Source organism: Carettochelys insculpta, chromosome 4, assembly GCF_033958435.1.
Source record: "Carettochelys insculpta isolate YL-2023 chromosome 4, ASM3395843v1, whole genome shotgun sequence".
NCBI classification, from domain to species: domain Eukaryota; kingdom Metazoa; phylum Chordata; order Testudines; family Carettochelyidae; genus Carettochelys; species Carettochelys insculpta.
In genome coordinates this window covers 114,942,053-114,962,721 of record NC_134140.1, presented here as the reverse complement: position 1 = coordinate 114,962,721, position 20,669 = coordinate 114,942,053, and the positions used below count along the sequence as shown (strand labels likewise).

The 20,669-nt window shown below is 45.8% G+C and overlaps 1 protein-coding gene across 1 annotated transcript in view; it reads right to left on the bottom strand.

Annotated features, from left to right (window-relative positions):
* Window positions 1-20,413, bottom strand: part of STPG2 (sperm tail PG-rich repeat containing 2) — a 400,844-nt gene extending 380,431 nt beyond the window's left edge. The window contains exons 1-4 of the mRNA XM_074993576.1: window positions 20,294-20,413; window positions 16,101-16,213; window positions 10,304-10,462; window positions 7,661-7,825 (exon numbers count right to left, since the gene is read on the bottom strand). Of these exons, the coding sequence (XP_074849677.1) occupies window positions 7,661-7,825; window positions 10,304-10,462; window positions 16,101-16,213; window positions 20,294-20,399 (543 nt within the window). The 5' untranslated portion in view covers window positions 20,400-20,413. The remainder of the gene's footprint in view (window positions 1-7,660; window positions 7,826-10,303; window positions 10,463-16,100; window positions 16,214-20,293) is intronic.
* Window positions 20,414-20,669: the final 256 nt, after the last annotated feature.

The following is a 20,669-nucleotide window of genomic DNA, read 5'->3' as shown; positions in this document are numbered from 1 at the left end:
TTTTTAAGTAATTAAATACAGTAAGGTAGACTGCTCCAGTGAAATAGCTGAAGTCTGGGAGGCAGGAATTTTTAAGTCTGATCCAGGCTCAAACACCAGCTTTACAGTATGGCTTTGAACATGTCATTTAACGTATCTGTAAACTGAAATAAAATTTACCTTGCTCATACAGGCCTTTTGTGAAGTTATTTAAGTTTGCACAGTGCTTTGAAAAGGTGAAATATTTACATGAAGACTCTGCTGTATTAGCAGCATAATGCACCTACAGAAAATGGGACGTGAAATGAAAAAATCTAACAGCTTCCACTCGTGCAATGTTAGCATAACGCACTTGGAAATTATAAGGAACTGAGTCAACTTATCGGAGGGGTAGCTGTGTTACTCTGCATCTGCAACAGCAACAAAGGGTCCTGTGGCACCTGATAGACTAGACCAGCATCTGATGAAGTGAGTCTGTGCTCACGAAAGCTCATGCTCAAAACTTTTCTGTTAGTCTATAAGGTGCCACAGGACCCTTTGTTGCTGAGTCAACTTAATGACTCTGCTGCCCCCTAACGCATTTGCTGCAAAAATAGTTACAGAGAATAAACACTACAAGGAACTGCTCAATAAGTCCCATGCTTATTTTTATTAATTACAAGTTGAAAATTGCTGTCTCCCATTACTATGAATATGATAAAGTAGTAAGAGCCTGAAAACCCACAATTTAACATACAACAAAGAACAGTGATTATGGTCTGAAATATAGAAGCTAGTTCAAGACAAAAACCACTAGTATTGTCACTAGGCACCTTCATCACTACCACTGAACTGCACTACCTAGCCCATTCACGTAGTTTCCACAGTCACAAACAGACCACCAGGCTATGTTTCTCTTACCAAGGTATGCATTTACAGTGTTCCTCTCTTACATACATAGTAATACAGGGTTACAAAAGAGTAAGTTTCCCAGCACAGTCTCACCTTCTGAGCTGCCCCTTGCTTCCTGTTTCCTCCTCTTATATTGACACCAATTACCATGTTAGATCTGTGACTGTCACCCTGGAGCTCACAGCCCCCAACAAAAAGCATGTAATTGCCCTCACTTGGCCCTGCAGCCTTCTCCAGTCTGCAGCAATGTCAGTGATAAGGATGCTGCTGATAGCATCCTGTCAAAGAAAATGAACAGAAATGAGCAAAAGTTTACACAAGACAAAACATATTGGAAAAGTTTCAAGAAAGCTCCTAAACAAGAGCACTCAGTCTAAATGCTTCTGTATCACATGCATTTTGCAAATAAGCTACATTAAGTAACTAGTGACATGTATATACGCACTGTTTATATTTTCATCTTTGCAGAAAAATTTGTCATGGTAACATACTACCTAGTTTAGTTTTAGTTCCCTTTAATTTTCACAAACTAGTGTTGAGTCCTTAACACTGAGAGAGCCAAACATTTGGTCAAATTCATTCCAGCTGATCACCAACACAAAGTCATTTCCCCAGAAATCCATAAAATGAAAACCCCTATTAACTTACAAACTTTTTAAAGCAGAACTCACCCTGGAAGCCTGAGGTAAGAGAAGCAGCAAATAAAACACCACCCATAAAAACAGAAAAGAACATTAGAGTCCCTCTCCAAACACTGCAAATCATTAGTTCCCTGAAGGATTAAGGATACAAGAGTATCTAACCTTTTCGTTTTGATCAAGAAATCTCCCTCTTGGGGGGGTACAGGGCATCCAGTTCTGAAATAACAGGTGAGTACCACTACTGTACACTCACTGACACACACACCGACACCCACCCATTGCTCCACACTTTTTGTGCTTCCAATACACAAGTAGTACCTGACCCAATGGACCTTCCAGAAACTGGGCCTTCTAAGGGGTCTAATAAAAGTACAGTAAGGTCTCAGAGGACATGAGGGTTCTGTTCCATGCACCCTCGCGTAACCTGGATTTCACACAAGTTGGGGTCTGGCTTTTTCCCCAGCAGAACACATGTTCTAAAGCTGGGGAAGCAGCAGAGAGGTAAATCCTGGGCGGGTGCAGGGGGCAGTTGGGGTTAAGGTTAAGCCAGGCAGTGGATTGGGGCTGCGGGAGGCAGGCGGTGGGGGAGCTAAGCCTGGGGTGGGTTAGAGCTGCAGGGGGGCGAGGGGTGGAGTTGAGCACAGGTGGTGAGCTGGACTCTGGGGCACAGGGGAGTTGAGCCAGAAGCAGAGCCGGGCCTGGGTGGTAAGTGGGTGGGGGGAGTCGCACTGGAGCCACGCGGATCAGGGGGGCAGCAAGTGGGCAGATTGTGAGCTGGTGGGGGGGGTCACACCGGAGCCATGCGGGGCAGGGGGGACAGCAGGGGGAGGCAGCTCATGAGCCAGCGGTGGGGGGGTCACACTTGAACCGTGCGGAGCAGGGGATGGGGCGGCGGGCAGGCAGGCGAGTGGGCAACTTGTGGGCCGTTGGGGGCGTTGCACCAGATCTGCATGGGGTAGGGGGGCAGGCGGGCAACTTGTGAGCTGGAAGGGGGGTTGCACCAGAGCCGCCCAGGGCGGCTTGAACCAGAGCTGCTTGCATGTGGTTTAAACCAGCCCGGGGGGTGGGGTCAGGTCAGATGCATAAGAGCAGAGTCGCCTACTCTGAATTCGCATACTCTGAGACCTTACTGTATAAGGGAATTTAATCAACAGTCCAGCCCTTTAAGATGGGAGAGCCACTGTTTCTGCCAACAGCATGAGAACAACTTTCTTTTCTTCAGTGGTTTGCTTTCCCATATTGGCTTTACAGAAGTCTATAGGTTTGTCTTCACTTTCAAAAAAGTTGTGTTTTTACTGTGAGATAAATTAACAGATTAATTTTCCTACTGCAAACTTCTAGTGAAGACATGGCACAGCAGTTTTTAATCGAAAGGTGCCTTCAGCAAGGTCAACTTTATACTCCCCATTCATGGTTAACTTCTCTTCTTAACCCTGTAGTGAAAACTACAGTGCCATGTACTAATTAGCATTTTACAGCAGGACAGCTAATATATGTTTGTTATTCCCTTTTTAAAGAGAACACTGTTTGCAGCAAAGACAAAGTATCAGCTTTAGGAGCTTCCAGCTATAAAGGGAACCTACTTGTCTAAAAATCCTTGAAGGCTGTCATCAATGTTTTGCGTAGGCAATCATTTGTGAGCAAACAAAAACAACCAAGGATTAGACAAGTCTTCATAGAACACTTAAATAAAAAGTTGATCCCAATGCCTTTGTAATAAACATTCTTTGACATTAACTGTGATTTCGATGTGCAATCCTCATGAATGTTACTGGAAGTCAGATGACTAAATTCTGATAAAATCTGTAAAAAAAAAATTAACTCTCATAATTTCATTATCTGAATTTATGTTGATGTTCTACCAGGAAAGAATACTAGAGTCTGAGGGCAGGTGAGCATTATGATTAAGAGAGCAAAAGTGGTAACCACCAGTCTAGCAGAGATGCCACTTCTGTATTTAGTGAGTTGTACAGAATATTTTGTTGGATCCTGGATTTTGGATTCATGTCTTTTTTCACTGAAGTTTCCAGATTTGAATAAGACCATACTAGGAGTTTTAGAGTTGTTGTTTTTTACAGTGATGGTTTACTCTTTAAAAAATACATATGACAATGGCAAGGGCTATACTACACTAGCCAAAAACTTCGAAATGGCCATGCAAATGGCCATTTCGAAGTTTACTAATGAAGCGCTGAAATACATATTCAGCGCCCCATTAGCATGCAGGCGGCCGCAGCACTTCAAAATTGACGTGGCTCGCCGCCGCGCAGCTCATCCAGATGAGGCTCCTTTTCGAAAGGACCCCAGCTAATTTGAAGTCCTCTTATTCCTATCTGCTCATGGGAATAAGGGGACTTCAAAGTAGCTGGGGTCCTTTCGAAAAGGAGCCCCGTCTGGATGAGCCGCGTCAAGTTTGAAGTTCCGTGGCCGCCCACATGCTAATGAGGTGCTGAATATGTATTTCAGCACTTCATTTGTAAACTTCGAAATGGCCATTTGCATGGCAATTTCGAAGTTTTTGGCTAGTGTAGACACGGCCAAAGTGAATAAGACCCTGAAAACACAAAATAGCCATAAAAGTTCTTTCATTTCAGGCAATACAACTGCAAGAGTATGATTCTCTACTGCAATTTCCCAAGCTACAGCACATAAGTAATTGTAATCAATCAGGGTGGAATTACAAGTGCACAAGACTTCCCCAAAATGTCTCTCCAGACAGGATTACTCATTATTAAATCATTTTACAAAAGAATTAACCTCAAATTAGAGGCCTGTGCAGTGGTGTCTCTAAAGTTCAGGATAAACTTTCACTTTGAAATACTGTCACACAGGGGTCTGACCAGTATGCTCCAGATACAGCATAGGAGTTAAACACATTCATAACTTTAAGTATGTAAGCAGTTTCATTAAAGTCAAAGGGACTGTGCATATACTTTCTGTAGCACATTCACTTAAGTGCTTTGCTGGATTTGGGCCAAATGTTGAGCACATCGCAAGATCAAGTCCTTGCAGAGAAACTACAAAACGTAAGTCAAAATCATATTGCCATAAAATGATGAAAATGTTACAAGTACTCCGGGTTCTGAATGGGATTGTTCTCTAGTGGTTACAGACTTTTCTGCATCATCTTCCCAGCTGCCTCCATGATTTAGAATGTCCTATACCAGTCCGCTCCCTGCCATCCCTTCCCCCACTCTTTTCCTGTCCCTGTCTTTCTTACCCCAGGTTGCCCTCTCTCTCTCTCTCTCTCTCCCCTCCTCATCTATCTACACTAAATGTGGCTGTTTTCGCTACACTGCCCAAACCCAAGCAGGAGATGCATTGAGAGTACGGAATAGACCACCTTCCCTGCTCCCAGTCGCCCCAGCAGCCCACACAATTTGTTTTGATAACTGGCAGATACTGAGATTAATTACACTAGGCATAATGCAAAGCAACCTTACAAAAATATAGAAGACTACAAAGCAAACTACTTTGGCTACTGTTTACTTGCTTAGTTTTACTTCATGTACCACTTGCTCAGAGAAGAGACTAGAGTAAATGGAAAGAACTGTAGCATCCTGCTCTGGCTGCAATCCCTGAGGAAATAAATATTTTTGGTAATATTATCAACATCAAGATAGTTTGTGAAAGCCTGTAACTTGCTTCTGCATAAACAGACCACTTAGATATACTTAAGGCATTTTGTATCTCTTACAGCTACTGTTTTAACCTGGCTGTAGACTCATTGAAACAACTGCCTCAACTTTGTATTCACAAGGGTATCTTTGCTACCAAAAGAGCTAGAAACTGAATTTATTTAAAAAAGAAACATTTAATTTTGAAGAAAGTGGTGGACACAAGAAGAGGATGGTTTAATCCAGGCCACAGGTGCATTCTTTCTTAACGCAGCCCTTGTTCTCTTTACAGCATTGCTTGCTAAAGACTGCCTACTTTCATGTTCCCTTTCCAACCAGATGAAATGGAAGAGGCAGTACCAGTGGTGCAAAAAGGCCACATGGGCCCAGGGGCAAGGTAGCAGGGGAGGCATGGCTCTCCGCTCCCAGAAGGGGGAAGGCAAAAGGTGGAAGGGGCAGGTTTTGGGGCAATCAGCCCAGCGGCACGCACACATACTCCCTCTGAGCTGCCCACAGTGAGGTGCATAGCTCTCCACAACATTTCAAAGGAGCCCAGAGCTTTGGCTGTGCTGACATCAGGAGTTCCAGGCCCCTTTGGAATGCCAGGGGGAAACTGCCCCCGTGCCCCTCCCCCACCCCCAATCAGCAGGTCTGAGTAATAGCAACTTTTTTTTTAAATCTATACTGATTTTTATTCTTTGGACTAAATTCAATAACAGTGAAGTAGGTCTTGTGATGGGTTGAATCACATAAATCCTTTTGGGGTTGTCCCCAGCATGCTGATCATGACACTGATGCCTGCCTTCCTGTACTCGGGGACTCACCACCACCCTGTGCTGCTGGGCCAGAAGCTCTGATCTCTCAAATGATAAAAAGGCACAGAGGTGAGGTTACCACCAGTGTTTCCTGTAAACTGAGCACTTAGGCAATCACCCAGGAGAGAGTCACAGGCCATTTAGCTGATTAGCAGAGCACCCACAGCTGGCAGCATGTGTTTCTATGGGTGGTGCACATCTGCACATGCTTTGTGCACATAACAAAATTTATTCTACCCAGGAATGGAAAAAAATTAGCGGTAATGCCGGTTACCACCCCACCCCACAGAAGAGCAACATAAATATTCAACCAACTAAGTGCTGGAAGGGCTCAGCTATAAGAGCTCAGCACTCTCAAAATCAACTTGCAAAAGGAACCAAAACCTCAAATAAATCCACCTTACTCTGGGTAGAAGTTATGCACAGAGTAAGCTCACAAAGTCAGGTCAGCCTTCTACAGCAATGAAAGGGAGATCTGCACAATGGTTGCTCTCCCTTCCTCAGGTAATAATTATTTAGACTAGGCTTAATAATAAGCTAAAATGTTTTATTATGTACGAAAGATCGATGTAAGTGGTTGCAAGAGAAAACAGTCAGATCAAAGTAAATTACTAAACTAAAATAAACAAAGCACACCAGCTAATTCTAATTCTAATCTAATAAAAAACTTGTTATATGAAAATTCTTACCCTAAACAGTTGTTCTGATCATCTTTTTCACAAACTAAGTAGCTTGCTACTTTGCACCTGATCCTTTCCCCTTAGGCATCTTTAAGTGTTAAATGGGGAAGTGGTCTCCTGGCATCTGACGACAGTTCCTGTTGTTTGGTCCCCTACTTACATCCTTTTTGCCTAATGTGGGAGTTCTTTGTGCTCAGTTCAAACTTTTTTCACCTTCAAAACAAAAAGTAGTCAAGTAGCACTTTAAAGACTAGCAAAATAGTTTATTAGGTGAGCTTTCGTGGGACACACCCACTTCTTCAGACCATATCCAGGAGTCTGTTCTGGTCTGGATATGGTCTGAAGAAGTGGGTCTGTCCCACGAAAGCTAACCTAATAAACTATTTTGCTAGTCTTTAAAGTGTTACTTGACTGCTTTTTGTTTTGATAGTGTATAGACTAGCACGGCTTACTCTCTGTACTATTTTTTCACCTTGAGTGGAAAAGCATCAGATCCAAAATGATTTTCAGCATTATGTGGCCTGGCCACATATCCTTGTAGAAGCAACTGCAGTTTGGGCGTATAGGACAAACAGTGCTATTCCCAGGTTGTTAACTTGTTCACTGAGCCATTCATTTTCCAGGGCATCAGTAATGGCCTTCATTAGCAGATTCAGAATTATAAACAGATCCACGCTTCCTAGCTCTAACTTCCCATACAACAATACAGACACAAAAGTAGGATATAGAGATTCAGCAGATTGTACCTTTAAAATTCATATACTACATGATGCATTTTACACTTAGCATCTTTGACTTATGCATATTCATAAGCCAATTTTCATAAAGCATGGAGGCGTGACAGGTCCCATTCAACTTCCATATACATCAAACATGAAACTGGCTCTATATCCAGACAGAAATACATAGTGGTATCAATATCATTAATTTTTCATTCTGAAGAAAAAACATGACAACATTTTAGGGTTAAAAGATCAACATTAAATTATTTTGCCATCCTGTGGCCACTCTTATGAAATTGCTCTAAAATTACTTACAAATACTGGCTGATAGTATGCTGGGCCCAATGTCACATCTCTTTGAGGTGGATATTGCTTAATAAGAGTGCCATCCTCAGCCTCTTCATACCCAAATGCTTGTCCTGGAGAAGGAATAGAGGGACCATCCACTTTTCGGTGGACTTTTATACTGCCAGCAGTCCTCTGTAAAAATAATTAAACTGTACTTTAAACGAGATCAAAAACATATTCTACACTTGTATAAATTGAAGGCAAATACATCCAAAGAAAAAGATACAACTCTACAATTTATAAAAAGTGATCTAGAATATTAACTTTTCATTTTTATGTCGTGAAGTACATGTACTTTTAATAAATGTTAATGTGCTAAAGAATCATTAAGTAACTACCGAACCTTATAATGTCATATGTACAGAAGGGTCATACGAGTACAGCACTTTCAATTCATTGTCTTCTTGGCAGAGTGAAAACGTAACCTCCTTTTTCTGTGTAGACTTCCTCAATTTGTTATCATCCATTTTCATCTAACTTCAAACTTGTGATCTGCTTATTTCCTTTAATATAAATTCTAATAATAATTTGTTAAAATTAGCTTTACACTGTAATCTTTATGATTACGTACCTTCCTATATAATGGACTGTAATCACATTTCTTTCAGTCATCTCTTTGTTGTCAAGTGTGCAATAAACTTTTATCATGTATGATCTAAAGGTAACTCCACTGCCATGATGTTAATTTATAAATAAAAGTCATAGGAAGAAAGCTGGCACATAAAGAGTGATACAAGAAAGCAACGATACAAAACACATATATGGAGGTCTACTCTGTTTGACTTTAACTACCAAAGCCCTTTAAAAACTTTATAGTAGGCATAAATTTAACTCAAATAAAGTAGAATGTGGCTATACATTACTTCAAACCTCCCAATCTGTGCTGAACAGGGCTTTATGAATATGCGCACTACTCAAGCACAAACAAATGAAATTCTACTGTTCTGCCAGGGAAATGACCAGTACAAGTAATCACATACACTGTAGCCAATGGGGAAGCACAATGTAACCCTCTGATTGCTCCCTAACTGTCTAACACCTTTTGGGAGCCCAGTCATACCTGAGCTAGCTTTGAAGTCTTACCACCCCACTCCCAAGTAAACATCCAAACCACCAGGCTATAGAATTTTCTGGGGTGGGTTTCTCTTGATCTCTCTTGTTGAAGCTTTCTACTTTGTATAAATACTTAAATATTTGTCAGAGAAGGGCCCTGAATTCGGTTCCCTCGTCTGCCAGGTAAGTGCCCTAAGCACCAGGCTGCATGCTATTTTCCTCAAACTCACCTGTTGAGACCGTTTCACTTTGCATCAATATGTAAATATCTCCTAGAACAAGTGAGAATTACTCTACGGCAGCAGTTCTCAGACTGTGAGTTGAGACCCCAAAGTGGGTCATGACCCTATTTTAATGAAGTGGCTGGGGAGAATTAGATTTGCTTGCTCCCAGGCCCGAAGCCTGAGCCCCATCTTTGGGGCCAAAGCTGAAGTCCCCAGGCTTCAGCACTGGCCAGGGGGCTCAGGTTACAGGCTGGTTTCAGTTTTTGTGACCCCTCCCTCATACACACCTGGAGTAGTGGGGCTTGGGCAGGATCAGGGTTCAGACCTGTCCTCCTGGGGTCATGTGGTAATATTTGTTTTCAGCAGTCCATCGGAGGAGGGGGGCAGGGCTTGGCCCAGGGCAACCAATCCCCCCAGTGCCCCAGGCAAAACCACCCACGCATGCCATGGACCTCATCCTGACTCCCTCCCCGACCAGCCTGGCCAGGGATTACATGGTTCAGGGCATGGCAGCGGACCGCAAGAGCAGGAGGTCACCTCCCCTCAGCCATCACCTCTGCACTTATCATGTGGTGCTCTGCCACACCCTCCCGGCCCACTAAGCCCCATTTCTCCACGTGCAGCTAAGAGTGGAGGCCTCCCAGCCAACTGTGAAGAAGCAGGACTCAGTGGGTCAGAAGATCATAGCAATGTGGAACAGGCTACTATTCCCATTATGTGGCGAGTGGGTGGAGAGGCCAAGGATAGGTGACCTGCTTCTGCCACTCATGACCTGCCCCAGGTAACAATTCCACCCGATCCATAGCACAGCTGCTCTGAGGCCCCCGAAAGCACCAGATCTGGGGTAACCACCTCACCTCATCCTATGGACAGGGCAACTCTGGTTGTCAGAAGGTGGTCACAGTGCAGTGAAGTTTGAGAACCCCTGCTCTCTAGCATGATGACTGAGGGAATCAACTAGAGGTGGGAGGAGTGGATGTACATCCCTCCTCTGAATAAAGCAGAGCAAAGATTGTACTTTTAGTGTGCGCTCGTCTTTTAAAAGATCCATTCTGATTTGAAATGGCTTCATAGTAGTTCTACAGGTTTGGGTTTGATTCATTTTTCAGTATTTATTTTCCCTATATTAATTCAATGTCCTCCCATCATCAGGTCTGTCTTGCAATAACTGAGCATCGCAGCAGGTATGCAATTTCACCACTTCAGAATGGTTTTAGAAACAGTAAGTTCAGTATAAGTTTACTAGTGTTTTTATAAATGTTATGTTAACTTTTGTCATCAACGTCTAATTCTGAGAAAAAAAAATGTCATATTCCTTTTTATTACAACGTACCAGTTGTTTATGTTCTTTAGGATCTCTCTGCTTCCTGGTATTAATTTCTAGCCCCACAGCAGCAGGTTGGTTATAGCTTCCAGGTCCTGGAGTGTCTGTACTGATCTCTTTGAAACGTTTTTCTTTGCTCTGTGGACTTTTACCACCTTTTATATTATACTGAAATATGAAAAAAATTAATACTCTATGAAATTAAGTAAAATGACTTATGAAGCTGACAAGAACTTCATAAAATAAAAATCATTTGATAGCCAGTGTGTGCAAATGTCTGTACTAAATTACAGTAAAATAGTCTGGACAAAAATTGTTATTAATTTTATTTTCTCAGTATTGCTTTACTTGACTTAAAATAAGAAATGCAACAATTAGATAAAAGAGCTGAAAATACTTTGTTCACCTCAGCAGTTTCTAAAGAAATTCTATTATTAAAGTTCTTACAAAACTGCTCCTTGGTGAATTATGAGTATCCCTGTGCTTTTTTAATGCAGTAAGATATTAATTATTTTTTCTTTTTCCATTCAGGAAAACCCCTAAATCATTTATCATCATCTATTTGTTCCTTTGCTGAAGCACAAACATGGTCCAGGAGCCCAAAACATTATATACTGTACAAACAAAAAGAGAACTTACAATCAGTAAGTCCAGAATCAGTATGTTGTGTTCTTATGAATATGGTTGAAAAGTAGCAGCATCAATGGTAAACAAGTTTCATTATAAGAATCCACATGATGACAGCTTTAGAATCACCCACGATGTGACCTTTGGTTCCTGACGAGTAGCTGTAACTCCCTTCTTTCGGGGCTGATGCCTTTGATAGTGTCACAGGCTCACAGGACTTGTTCCTTCTCAGCTTTGTACAGTCCCTGGGAGGAATTGCTTTCAGTGCAACAGCCCTTCTCATGCATCTAATCTGTCTCAGGAATAAAGCCATAGGCCCTCTGACTTGTGGAACTGCACCTATGAGCCTTCAGAACACCTGTCTCTCACTGAGGGTCCCCTCAGGGAGTCCACTCTCTCTGTCCTCCCAGGGCCACCACACCATGAGGGAATAATGCAACAAGAGCGACTCTCAGCCAACATATATTGAACAGCTGAACACAACATAGAAAACCAACAGGCCTAACTTCCCTCAGCATAGTACATCTAGGCCTCTCCAGTCCTCAGATGGGCTCTGGCTCCTTTCTTTCTGCAGTACTGCAGCCTGCCCACCTCGCACCTGAGCCATTTTATAGCTGTGTGTCTTCCGTACTATCCTTCAGTTCCAACTGGTAAATAATCTTAGCTCCTGTCTATTTTTTAGTATTTCTGAGCAGAGAAGAGTCTCTCAAACTTGAGTACCTTCTGTGAATGTCATGGAGACGATGTTTATACTCTCAAATCTTTAGAGAAACACTAGGATTGGAACCTCTTTCCAATCCTTTGTATTTATTCATAACCAGGGGAGAATAACAAATATCTTATAGCTAGTGTACTATCATCACTCTGCTTCAATAAAACAGTGCTTGCAAGAAATTTAAGAGTTGGGTGGAGTCCAAGGAATTCAGGACAGAGGGACAGTGTACAGGGGCAACCAGAGGCAGGGGTTTGGGGCACTAGTCCTGCTAAGATTTTCATCCATGAGCAGAGTGAATTTTGTCTTGTACACCATTAGAGGTCATGTGTACTTGGTCAGATGTGTGCCACTATGGCACCGCACCCATGGAGGCACTTTTAAAGCAGGTGCGCACACATACACTCTGCAGAGAGAAGGGTGGAGCCCAGCCACACACACACGCACACACTAGGGCAGTGGTTCCCAACCTGAGGGTACTGAAGGGGGTCTGTGAAAAAAATTAGAGATAAATAAAAATGATCATAGAAAATAAATTTTAAATACAATGTAACTTTGCAATCAATTATTATTTTTAAATTAAACATCTTCCCAATAATGCTATGAATTGTCATCTGATAATGTATGCTGAGGTTTCCTTTTTCATTTAATGATGTGTACATGGCTTTCATGGGGGTCTGCGAACAGTTTGCGGTACACACTAGTGAAAAGCTTGGGAACCACTGCAGAAGGGAAAGAGGGAACACAGCCACACACACACCTTGAAAAGAAGGGGGGAGCCCAGCCATAGACATAGGAGGCGGGCCACCTCCCACCTTGCCTGGTGCCCAGTGTGGCTGTCAACCCCACTGCCCCCCTACCAAAACCTAAAATAACACCCCTGCATGCAAACCAGTGAAAACAACAAGAAAACTCTCTCCTTCGAGTCTGAGCTGAGTGGGACCACTTAGCCAGTGACCGGGAGAAGTACCCCTGCCCCACACTCTATGATAAAGCATTCGCTAGAACACTGACACTCCCACCCATAAGAACCATCTCCATGTCATAATCCTGAAGGAGCACACTCCATTGCAGGAACTTAGCATTAGCCCTTTTCATTTGCTGCAGCCACATCAGGGACAAAAAGTCAGTGTACACAGTAAAGTGCTGCCCAAAAAAGTATGGATGCAGCTTTTTAAGGGCCCACACCAGGGCCAGACATTCCTTCTCTATGGCCTTGTAATGCTGCTCCCAGGATATCAGATTCTTGCTCAGGTACACAGTGTGGTGTCTCTCCCCCTTAGTATCAGTTTGCATCAGTGAACAACAGGAAGAGTTTGTAAAAGACTGGGTTTGAACACTGGGCCTTGAATGAGTGCCTTATCTAGCAGAGAGAGCCCTGTGGCTTTGCTTGGTCCAGAACACCTGGCCTGGCTTGCCCTTCCTACAAAGCTCCAGAAGGGGAACTAACTGCCAAGGAGCAGTAGTAGTATGCTTCCATCCCCATGAAAGCCTGGATCTGCTTCTTATTCTGGGCAGTGGGCCAACACCTGATGGCATCCTTTTTGTCCAGCTCTAGCCTTAGGCTCCCCACATTGTGGCCCAGGTATAACACCTCCTCTAGCTTTCATGAGCAGCCCAGCCTCTCAGATAGGTCATCAAGAAAGCAAAGGGTATATGATAAGGAAACCAAAAAAGAAGGAGGCTCTACTGACGCCCAGCACCTTGAGATGGTATTTACAGAATTACTACTCACGCAGCTATTGTAGGGATTAGAACTGGCTCATGATAGGAGTAGGGCAAGGGTATCCAACTTGTAGCCCATGAGCCAGAATCCAGCCCACAAAGCCTTTTATGCCCAGCCGCAAAGCCTTTTCCTGGGGCAGCAGTGCCATTTTAACAAAGTCAACCAAAGTGAATATGGGGCATGGGATGTAGTCAGGCTGTGGGTGGAAGGCATGCTTAGTGGGGGGGAAGCTGTGACCACAGAAGAGCGGCACATGAAACTTGTCATCTGAAGTAGGTTAATCCTGGGGATTGTAGGCAGGTTTGGGGCTAAGAGGGGTTAAGCCTCAGGACTGGGGGGCCTGGTTGGGCTATTTTGTCTTCAGCCCCTGGAACATGTAAAAAAAAAAAATTGCCATGTGGCCCCAAATGCAAAAAGGTTGGCCACCTCTCGACTAGGCTTCACCTTTTACTTCAGAACATGGTAGAAGGAACAGAATCATAGAATCATAGAAGAGTAGGACCAGAAGGGACCTCGAGAGGCCATCGAGTCCAGCCCCCTGCCCTCATGACAGGACCAAGCACTTTCTAGACCATCCCTGAAAGCCATCTATCTAACGTCCTCTTAAATATCTCCAGTGATGGAGATTCTACCACCTCCCTTGGCAATTCGTTCCAGTGTTTGATCACCCTGACAGTTAGGAACTTTTTCCTAATGTCCAACCTGAACCTCCCCTGCTGCAATTTCAGTCCATTGCCTCTTGTTCTATCCTCAGAGGCAAGGAAGAACAAGTTCCCTCCCTCTGCCTTATGACACCCTCTAGATACCTAATGAGGTACTCCTGATGTCTCAGACTAAAGGGAACTAAGACATACTGTATTGTGAGACTAGAACATCAAAGGAGCACCAAATCCTTTATTTCAGCATCAGTGTTGCTACTATATTTGATAATCATTGATGACAATAGCACAATTTATCCATAACCAATTGATAAACCAGAAGTTACAGAAATGCATTTTTATAATTATGCTAAAAATGCAAATTTTACAGAAATATAAAATGTCAGAAATTATTTGTTTTATGTTTTTGACCTCTGTTGTTTCACATCATGTCACATTTATCATTTATGCTCCATTATGTCAGTTTCCATAGAATGCTGTGTTAGTGTGACATTAAATAAACAACGTCACATAATATGACATTCCAGGGAAGAAAGGAACAAAATATCTTTCTAAAATGGATTTATTTGCCCACTTCTCATCGTGTTTACCTGTACCATTACCCTGGCAAAACAGAAAATCAACTAAGTGCTGCTGACATAGCACCCTTCCCTACACAGCTAATCTAAAATTACTTTGTTTGAACACAAAGTAAAGCTTTGTATATAGAAACTGCTACTTTGAGGGATTATTTAATTTTTCATACTACAAACTGAAACATAAACAAGATGCAGCAGGAAGACAAAATGTGAGAGAGACCACTAAAGAGACCTGATACTTTTAAAAATTGCTGTTGTAGTGTGACAGTATGAAATTGACTGTATTTCTGCCTTTTCCCACTGGAGGGTGTCAACTGTAGCCAGTGAGTCTTAACGGAATCTGCAGTGAAGATGAAAAAGCAAGTGTCGTACTTTGCAATGACATAGCCATAATAATGAATTTGTCCACCATAAAACAGCAGCACACTTCTGAAACTCTTTAATGCTTACATGAACAGCACTGTTTTTATATATCTCATAATTGCTAACAGATAGCATGAAAATCAGGTTTTAATTCCAAAAGTGAACTATAAAGCTCTAGGCTGTGTCTGCACTAGCCCCCTTCTTCAAAGGGGACATGGTAATCAGCCTGATCGGAGAATACTAATGAAGTGTTGCAATGAATATGCAGCACTTCATTAGGCTAATTCTCCCAGTGGCAACTTTGAAGTGTCAAACTTCAAAGTGCCACCCTGCCATGTAGCACTTTAAGTGTCAAACGTCAAAGTGCCTTTACTTCCCAAAAAACAGGTGGGCACTTAGCTGGCACCAAACAGCCAGCAACATCTTTCTTTAGAAGCACTGAGGGCTCTTTTGTAAGTTGTCTATTGGGGAAAGGAGCAGATTCGGGGAAGGGGGGTCAATGCATGTAGAGGCAGAACACAGAGGAGAAAAGGATTGTACAGGTTTTATCTCCCATCCAGAACCCTCATGAGCTGACCAGTCCAGAACCAGGGAATTTGTCAAACCAGGGAGGTCAATGCTGCTCCTCCTGATGCCACTGGCTACCGTGCTCTGCTCCAGCAGCAGCAGAGGGGCCAGTACTGACTAAGCAGGGACTGTGGGGGAGATGCTCAGAGGAAGTGATAGGGTGGCTGTGGAGCTCTGTGGCCAGGGGACAGGAAAGCAACTCCACAGAGCGGACCAAATCCCAGAGCAGTAAGGCTGTGCTGCTTGCTCCCCTCAGCTACAGGGCTCCACAGCTGTCCTGCCTCTTCTCCCAGAGCAACTCTCCCACCCCAGCCCTGCTTAGCCCTCTCCCTCCCTGAGTTTGAGTGATTAAATGAACTATGTGCAGTGCTCCAGAATCTCCAGAGGGCAGGAGAGGAGTTGATGAGAGTGGGACCCAGCTTTTCCCCATGAGAGCTCCAGCCCAGAAGCACCCACGGGGATGCTGGACCACAGATGTTGCCAGACCATGGAAGTCAATCACTGACTACTGCTTAGGAAGTCAGGGTGCAAATTTCCTGTCCCAATGAGTTTTATGCAAATTCTGTAACTTTACCTGTACTTTGGCAATATCATAGTACCCTGGTCCTGGAACATCAATAATCTCAGCATGTGGAAAAGCAAATGCAAAGTCTCGACTCGTCAATGAAAGAAATGGAGCATATCCATCTGCAAGTAGAGAAAGCAGAATAAACAGTAAATCATTTGTACTTATAAGAATTTGAAGAAGCAAATACTCCATACATGCATCAAAATTATTCTTCAGTAATAAAAAATTTAGTTCATCTAATTTTTCTGTTCCACTGAAAAGATGGGAGATATATAAAGAATGTGGTAGTGTGTGACATGAAAAGAAATAAAACTATTTTGTAAAACAGAAAGCCATCATGGTAACTATATTTAAATTTGCAGCAGCTAACAGAGTCCTGAAGCCCATTTCTATACCTTTTCCAAACTCTCCGCCTGCAGATTCCTGCTTTTACAGAAGACGTGAACAGATTTTTCAGGTCAACAGGGACCATTATCACCATCTAGGCTGACTTCTTGCATAACATTAGCCATACAATTTCACTAAATGATTTCTGCATCAATTCCATTGACTTGTAGGTTGACCTACAAGTTTGACTGAAAGACTATTAAGCAATGGAGCACTCTATGGAAGCACACTAACCTCCAAAGGTGACCTGCAGAGACTCTAGGGGGTGCACCAGCCAAATGCCCTTTCTGCACCCTATGCTCCACCCACGACGCACCCCTTCCCTGTCCATGCCCCTCTTACCCCATGCTTCACCCATGACCCACCCTCTCCCCTCTCACGCCCTGCTCTCTCCCTGTATCTGCTCCACCCTCACACACCCCTTCCCACAGAAGCACTGTGCTGCTTCTGGTTGGTATGGGATCAATCCTCCATTCCTTAGAGCAGCACATCTTAGGAACAGCATCTAGGAAAAGTGCCCAGGCCTAATTCTACTCATACACAGGACCAAGCCAGGAATAACACTGCTTAATTCACAGGTGTTACAGAAGTGTAAAGCCAGTGGGATATATGAATCAAGTCCACCACATTTAAATCCCTGGAAGAGATAGTTTAATTTAAAGAAAGGAGTCACATCCTCTCAATTTTGAGAACCAACACAATCAGCAGTCCTGATATAAAATCCGAGCAGAGATGTTAGGCAGGTATTTTCTACCTCTATGGCCTTGTTTACAATAGTAAGTTACAGCACAGTAGATCAGGCGCAGGCGTTGTAATTTCAGAGATGTCCATACTGGCAAGCCTATGTCTACGCTAAGGAAAGAAAAACAATTGCAGATACACAATTCTAGCTATGGAAACTGCATAGCTAGAATCGACATATCTGCAATCTACGTACCTGAAGAAGGTTAATGTAAGAGTTTCTCCTGTTGACGTCCCTTACTGCTCGTGTCCCATGTTGAGTACAGTGGTAGACTGCCAACTCCTTGATAGGTCAATTTTGTGCATCCCTACCAGACGCACGAAATTGAACCCCGGGAGATCAACCACAAGTGGGTCAGTCTTCTGGGGTAGTGCAGACATAGCCTAACTCTGCAGTTACTATGTTCTAGGACTGGGTCAGCAAACCACGGCACAGGAGCCAATCTAGAGTGGCATGCAATGGGGGCCCCAGCCCCGCCCCTCCTCCCACATGCAGCATGTGAGGAGGCAGAAGCAAAGGGCCAGGGCCCCTACCATGGCACAGGGCTGGAGTTCCCATTTCCACCCCCCCAGAACTCCCTTCCCCTTTTCTGGCCAGGACTGGAGCCCCCTTTCTCTTCCTCCCAAGCCCCTTCTGCATGGCCAGGGCCAGAGTCCCCTTCCCGCGAAGCTTCTTCCACGGAGCTGCATAAACAGCCCTGCTGCGGAGTACCCCGCTGCAGGGCTAAGGCTGCAGCCCCGCTTGCCAGAGACCCCTCCACCTCACTGGGCTAAAACCAGATTCTCCCTTCCTGGAGCCCCCTTTGCACAGCAAGGCTGATACCAGAGGGCCCCTACGCTGAGGCCCCTCCCCCCAACAGCATGGGGTTGAGGCAGAGCATCCACCATGCTGTAAGTAAGACTCTTAGTGAATTTAAAAAGTATCACCGGCACACGGCCCCTACATAGAGGTCATAAGGTCACATTTTGGCACTACGCCTGGGAAAGGTTGCTGATCCCTGCTCTAGGAGGTAAATCATCTCAACAAAAAACACAGAGCTTTCAGTGCAGTGGCTTTAACCCTTCAGTGACCGTGTGGACACTTCAGGTGTTTGCAGCGTTGTAAGTAGCCTCTGGAAATGTCCCATAATCCCTCCAGTGGCTGCTGTGCTTTTTTTTTTTTTTTAAATTTGGCTGCCTGCCTGCCCGCCCTGAGGACATGTGCATATTCTCTCTCAAAGCTCCATTTTGTACAGCCTGCACACTGTACTGATCTGCTCTGAGATACAGAGCAAACCATTCAGGTGGACTGCTCATGCTGTTGAGCACAGAGGCAGGATCTGAGTACAGGAGCGTGAGAGAGTTTGCCGTGCAAAGAGCTGAGGAGGGAGGCAGTGGGGGCTAACGTTGGGGTTTCTGCCTCAGACAGGTTGCTTCCTGCCACTGTCTGAACTTATAAGACAGCATGCGCACATCCTCCAAAACACACTGTCTCTCCCAGCCCCTTCTATGCACACCCCACGCTCCCATCCCTATCAGACTCTGCCCTTCCACCCTGCACTTCAGTTGAAAACCAGCCGTGGGTTTAGTAGGACGACCATGGGATTGGGAAACAGGCATGATGTGATACTGTCTTCCCCACAAAGCATTGCAAACCATTGCCAAAGCGCCCTGTGGCCAACTGCACAGTGGGAGAGCTACCACAATGCACTTCAGGCTGTGGCACTGCAAGAGCTGCTCATGTGGATACAACCCTGGCACAAGGAGCACAGTGTGGACACACAACAGCAACTTCTGTGCAGCATATGAGCAACGCTGTAACCCCTACCAGTGTTGGTTCCCTATGCAGCCCCATGGCTGGGCTGTGGAGTGCAGAAGCTGCGGGGAAGAGGGGTTGCCAGCTCTCCTGAATCAGACACCATTTGCAGCCTGGTCTGGGAGGGTTGGCAACCCTGGAGCAGGGCAGGGAGAGAGGCTCACTTGCAACCTCAGACAGCAGATGGGAGGCACAGGTGACAGCAGGCAGAGCAAGCATGGTCCAGAGGAGCCGTGGGTGGCTGCACTCCAGGCTGGAGAGAAATGGCACTTTGAAGTGCAAAGCATCACTTCTCTCCAGCCTATGGTCACATGGCTGTCCCCTGCTCTGTCGGAGTCCTCTCGCCCATGCTCACGTTACTTGCTGCTGCCAGATGAGCAGGGGCTGGCCACAGCCTGCAGTGAGAGGGAGACAGTGACAGGCATGAGGCTCGGAGCTGCCACAGCCTTGGTGCTGAGCTCAGGGGAAGGGGCTGGGAGCTGCTGGAGCCCTGGTACTGCGCCAGCCAGGGAGGTGGAGAGGAACTGAGGCACGAGGACCATCAGAGCCCCAGTGCTGAGCCTGGTGGGTGGGGAGGCCATGTGCCATTGGAACCCAAGTGCAGAGCCCACAGGGGGGCAGGGGACAGGTTTGCTGGAGCCGGCACAGCCTATGCTCCTGTCCCTAGAAGTACACAGCACAGGGCACCATGAACACTGGGGTCTATGTAGCTGCATGTGCTGTCTATGTGCAAGGGCCATCCTAACGGGAACTACCAGCACTTAAAACCTCCCAGTGGACACAAAGCCTAAGTGACTAAACGAGCACATGGGATGGAGAGAGGAACCGCGTAGCTCTCCACTGAACTACGGGAATAAACCTACTTGTCTCCACTTCCCCTGGCGCCTCCAGCCAGCGCCAGCGCCGGGGGTGGGGGTGGGTAGAAGGGAGGGACCCCCCCCCCACCTATTACAGCCCCCCCTCCCTTTTACAGCCCGCCATTCACGTGCTCGCCCTGATGCCCACTGGGCTCTTGCCTTTCGCCCGGTCGCCCCTGAAATTAACAGGGCCTGGGCGCGCTGCTCCGGCGCCTGAGCCAGAGCTGCGGGTGTACGTTTCAGCTGCCCTGGCCGCTGCCTCCTTGAGGCACCGCCCTGCAGGCTCCTGCCCGAGCTCGGCCCCAGCGGGAAGCTGGGCCCACGCGTCTGCGGGCGCTGATTGCCCCGCGAGGCCCAGCAGCAGCGGCGCACCCCGGGGAGCGGCACAGCCGGGGCCAGGGGTCGCTGCAGCTCGTTACCTGCTTGCTGCTGTTTCCCGGCCCGCAGCTGGTAGGAGCCGGGCCCCACGTGCGCCTCGGTGCTGCCCGCGGGGCCAGAAAGCGCCCGCGGCGCCCGGTCGTACATGGCGGCTAGCCCAAGACCCAGCGCCGGCCGGCGGCTGCCGTCACCATGGACACCGCGGGGCCCAACCTGCCGGCCAGACCCGAGGAACCAGCCCCGCCCCTCTCTTCTCCTTTGCGCCGCAGCCTGCGGACCGGGCGGGCACTCGTGCCCACAGCGCTGCCCCTCTGCTGCAGGGCCGGCCTGACCCCTGCCCTACAGCACTCCCTTCTCCCCCTCACCGCCTGCCCCACTTCCACCACCCCAGGCCTGCCCCGCAGGACTCTCCCCCGC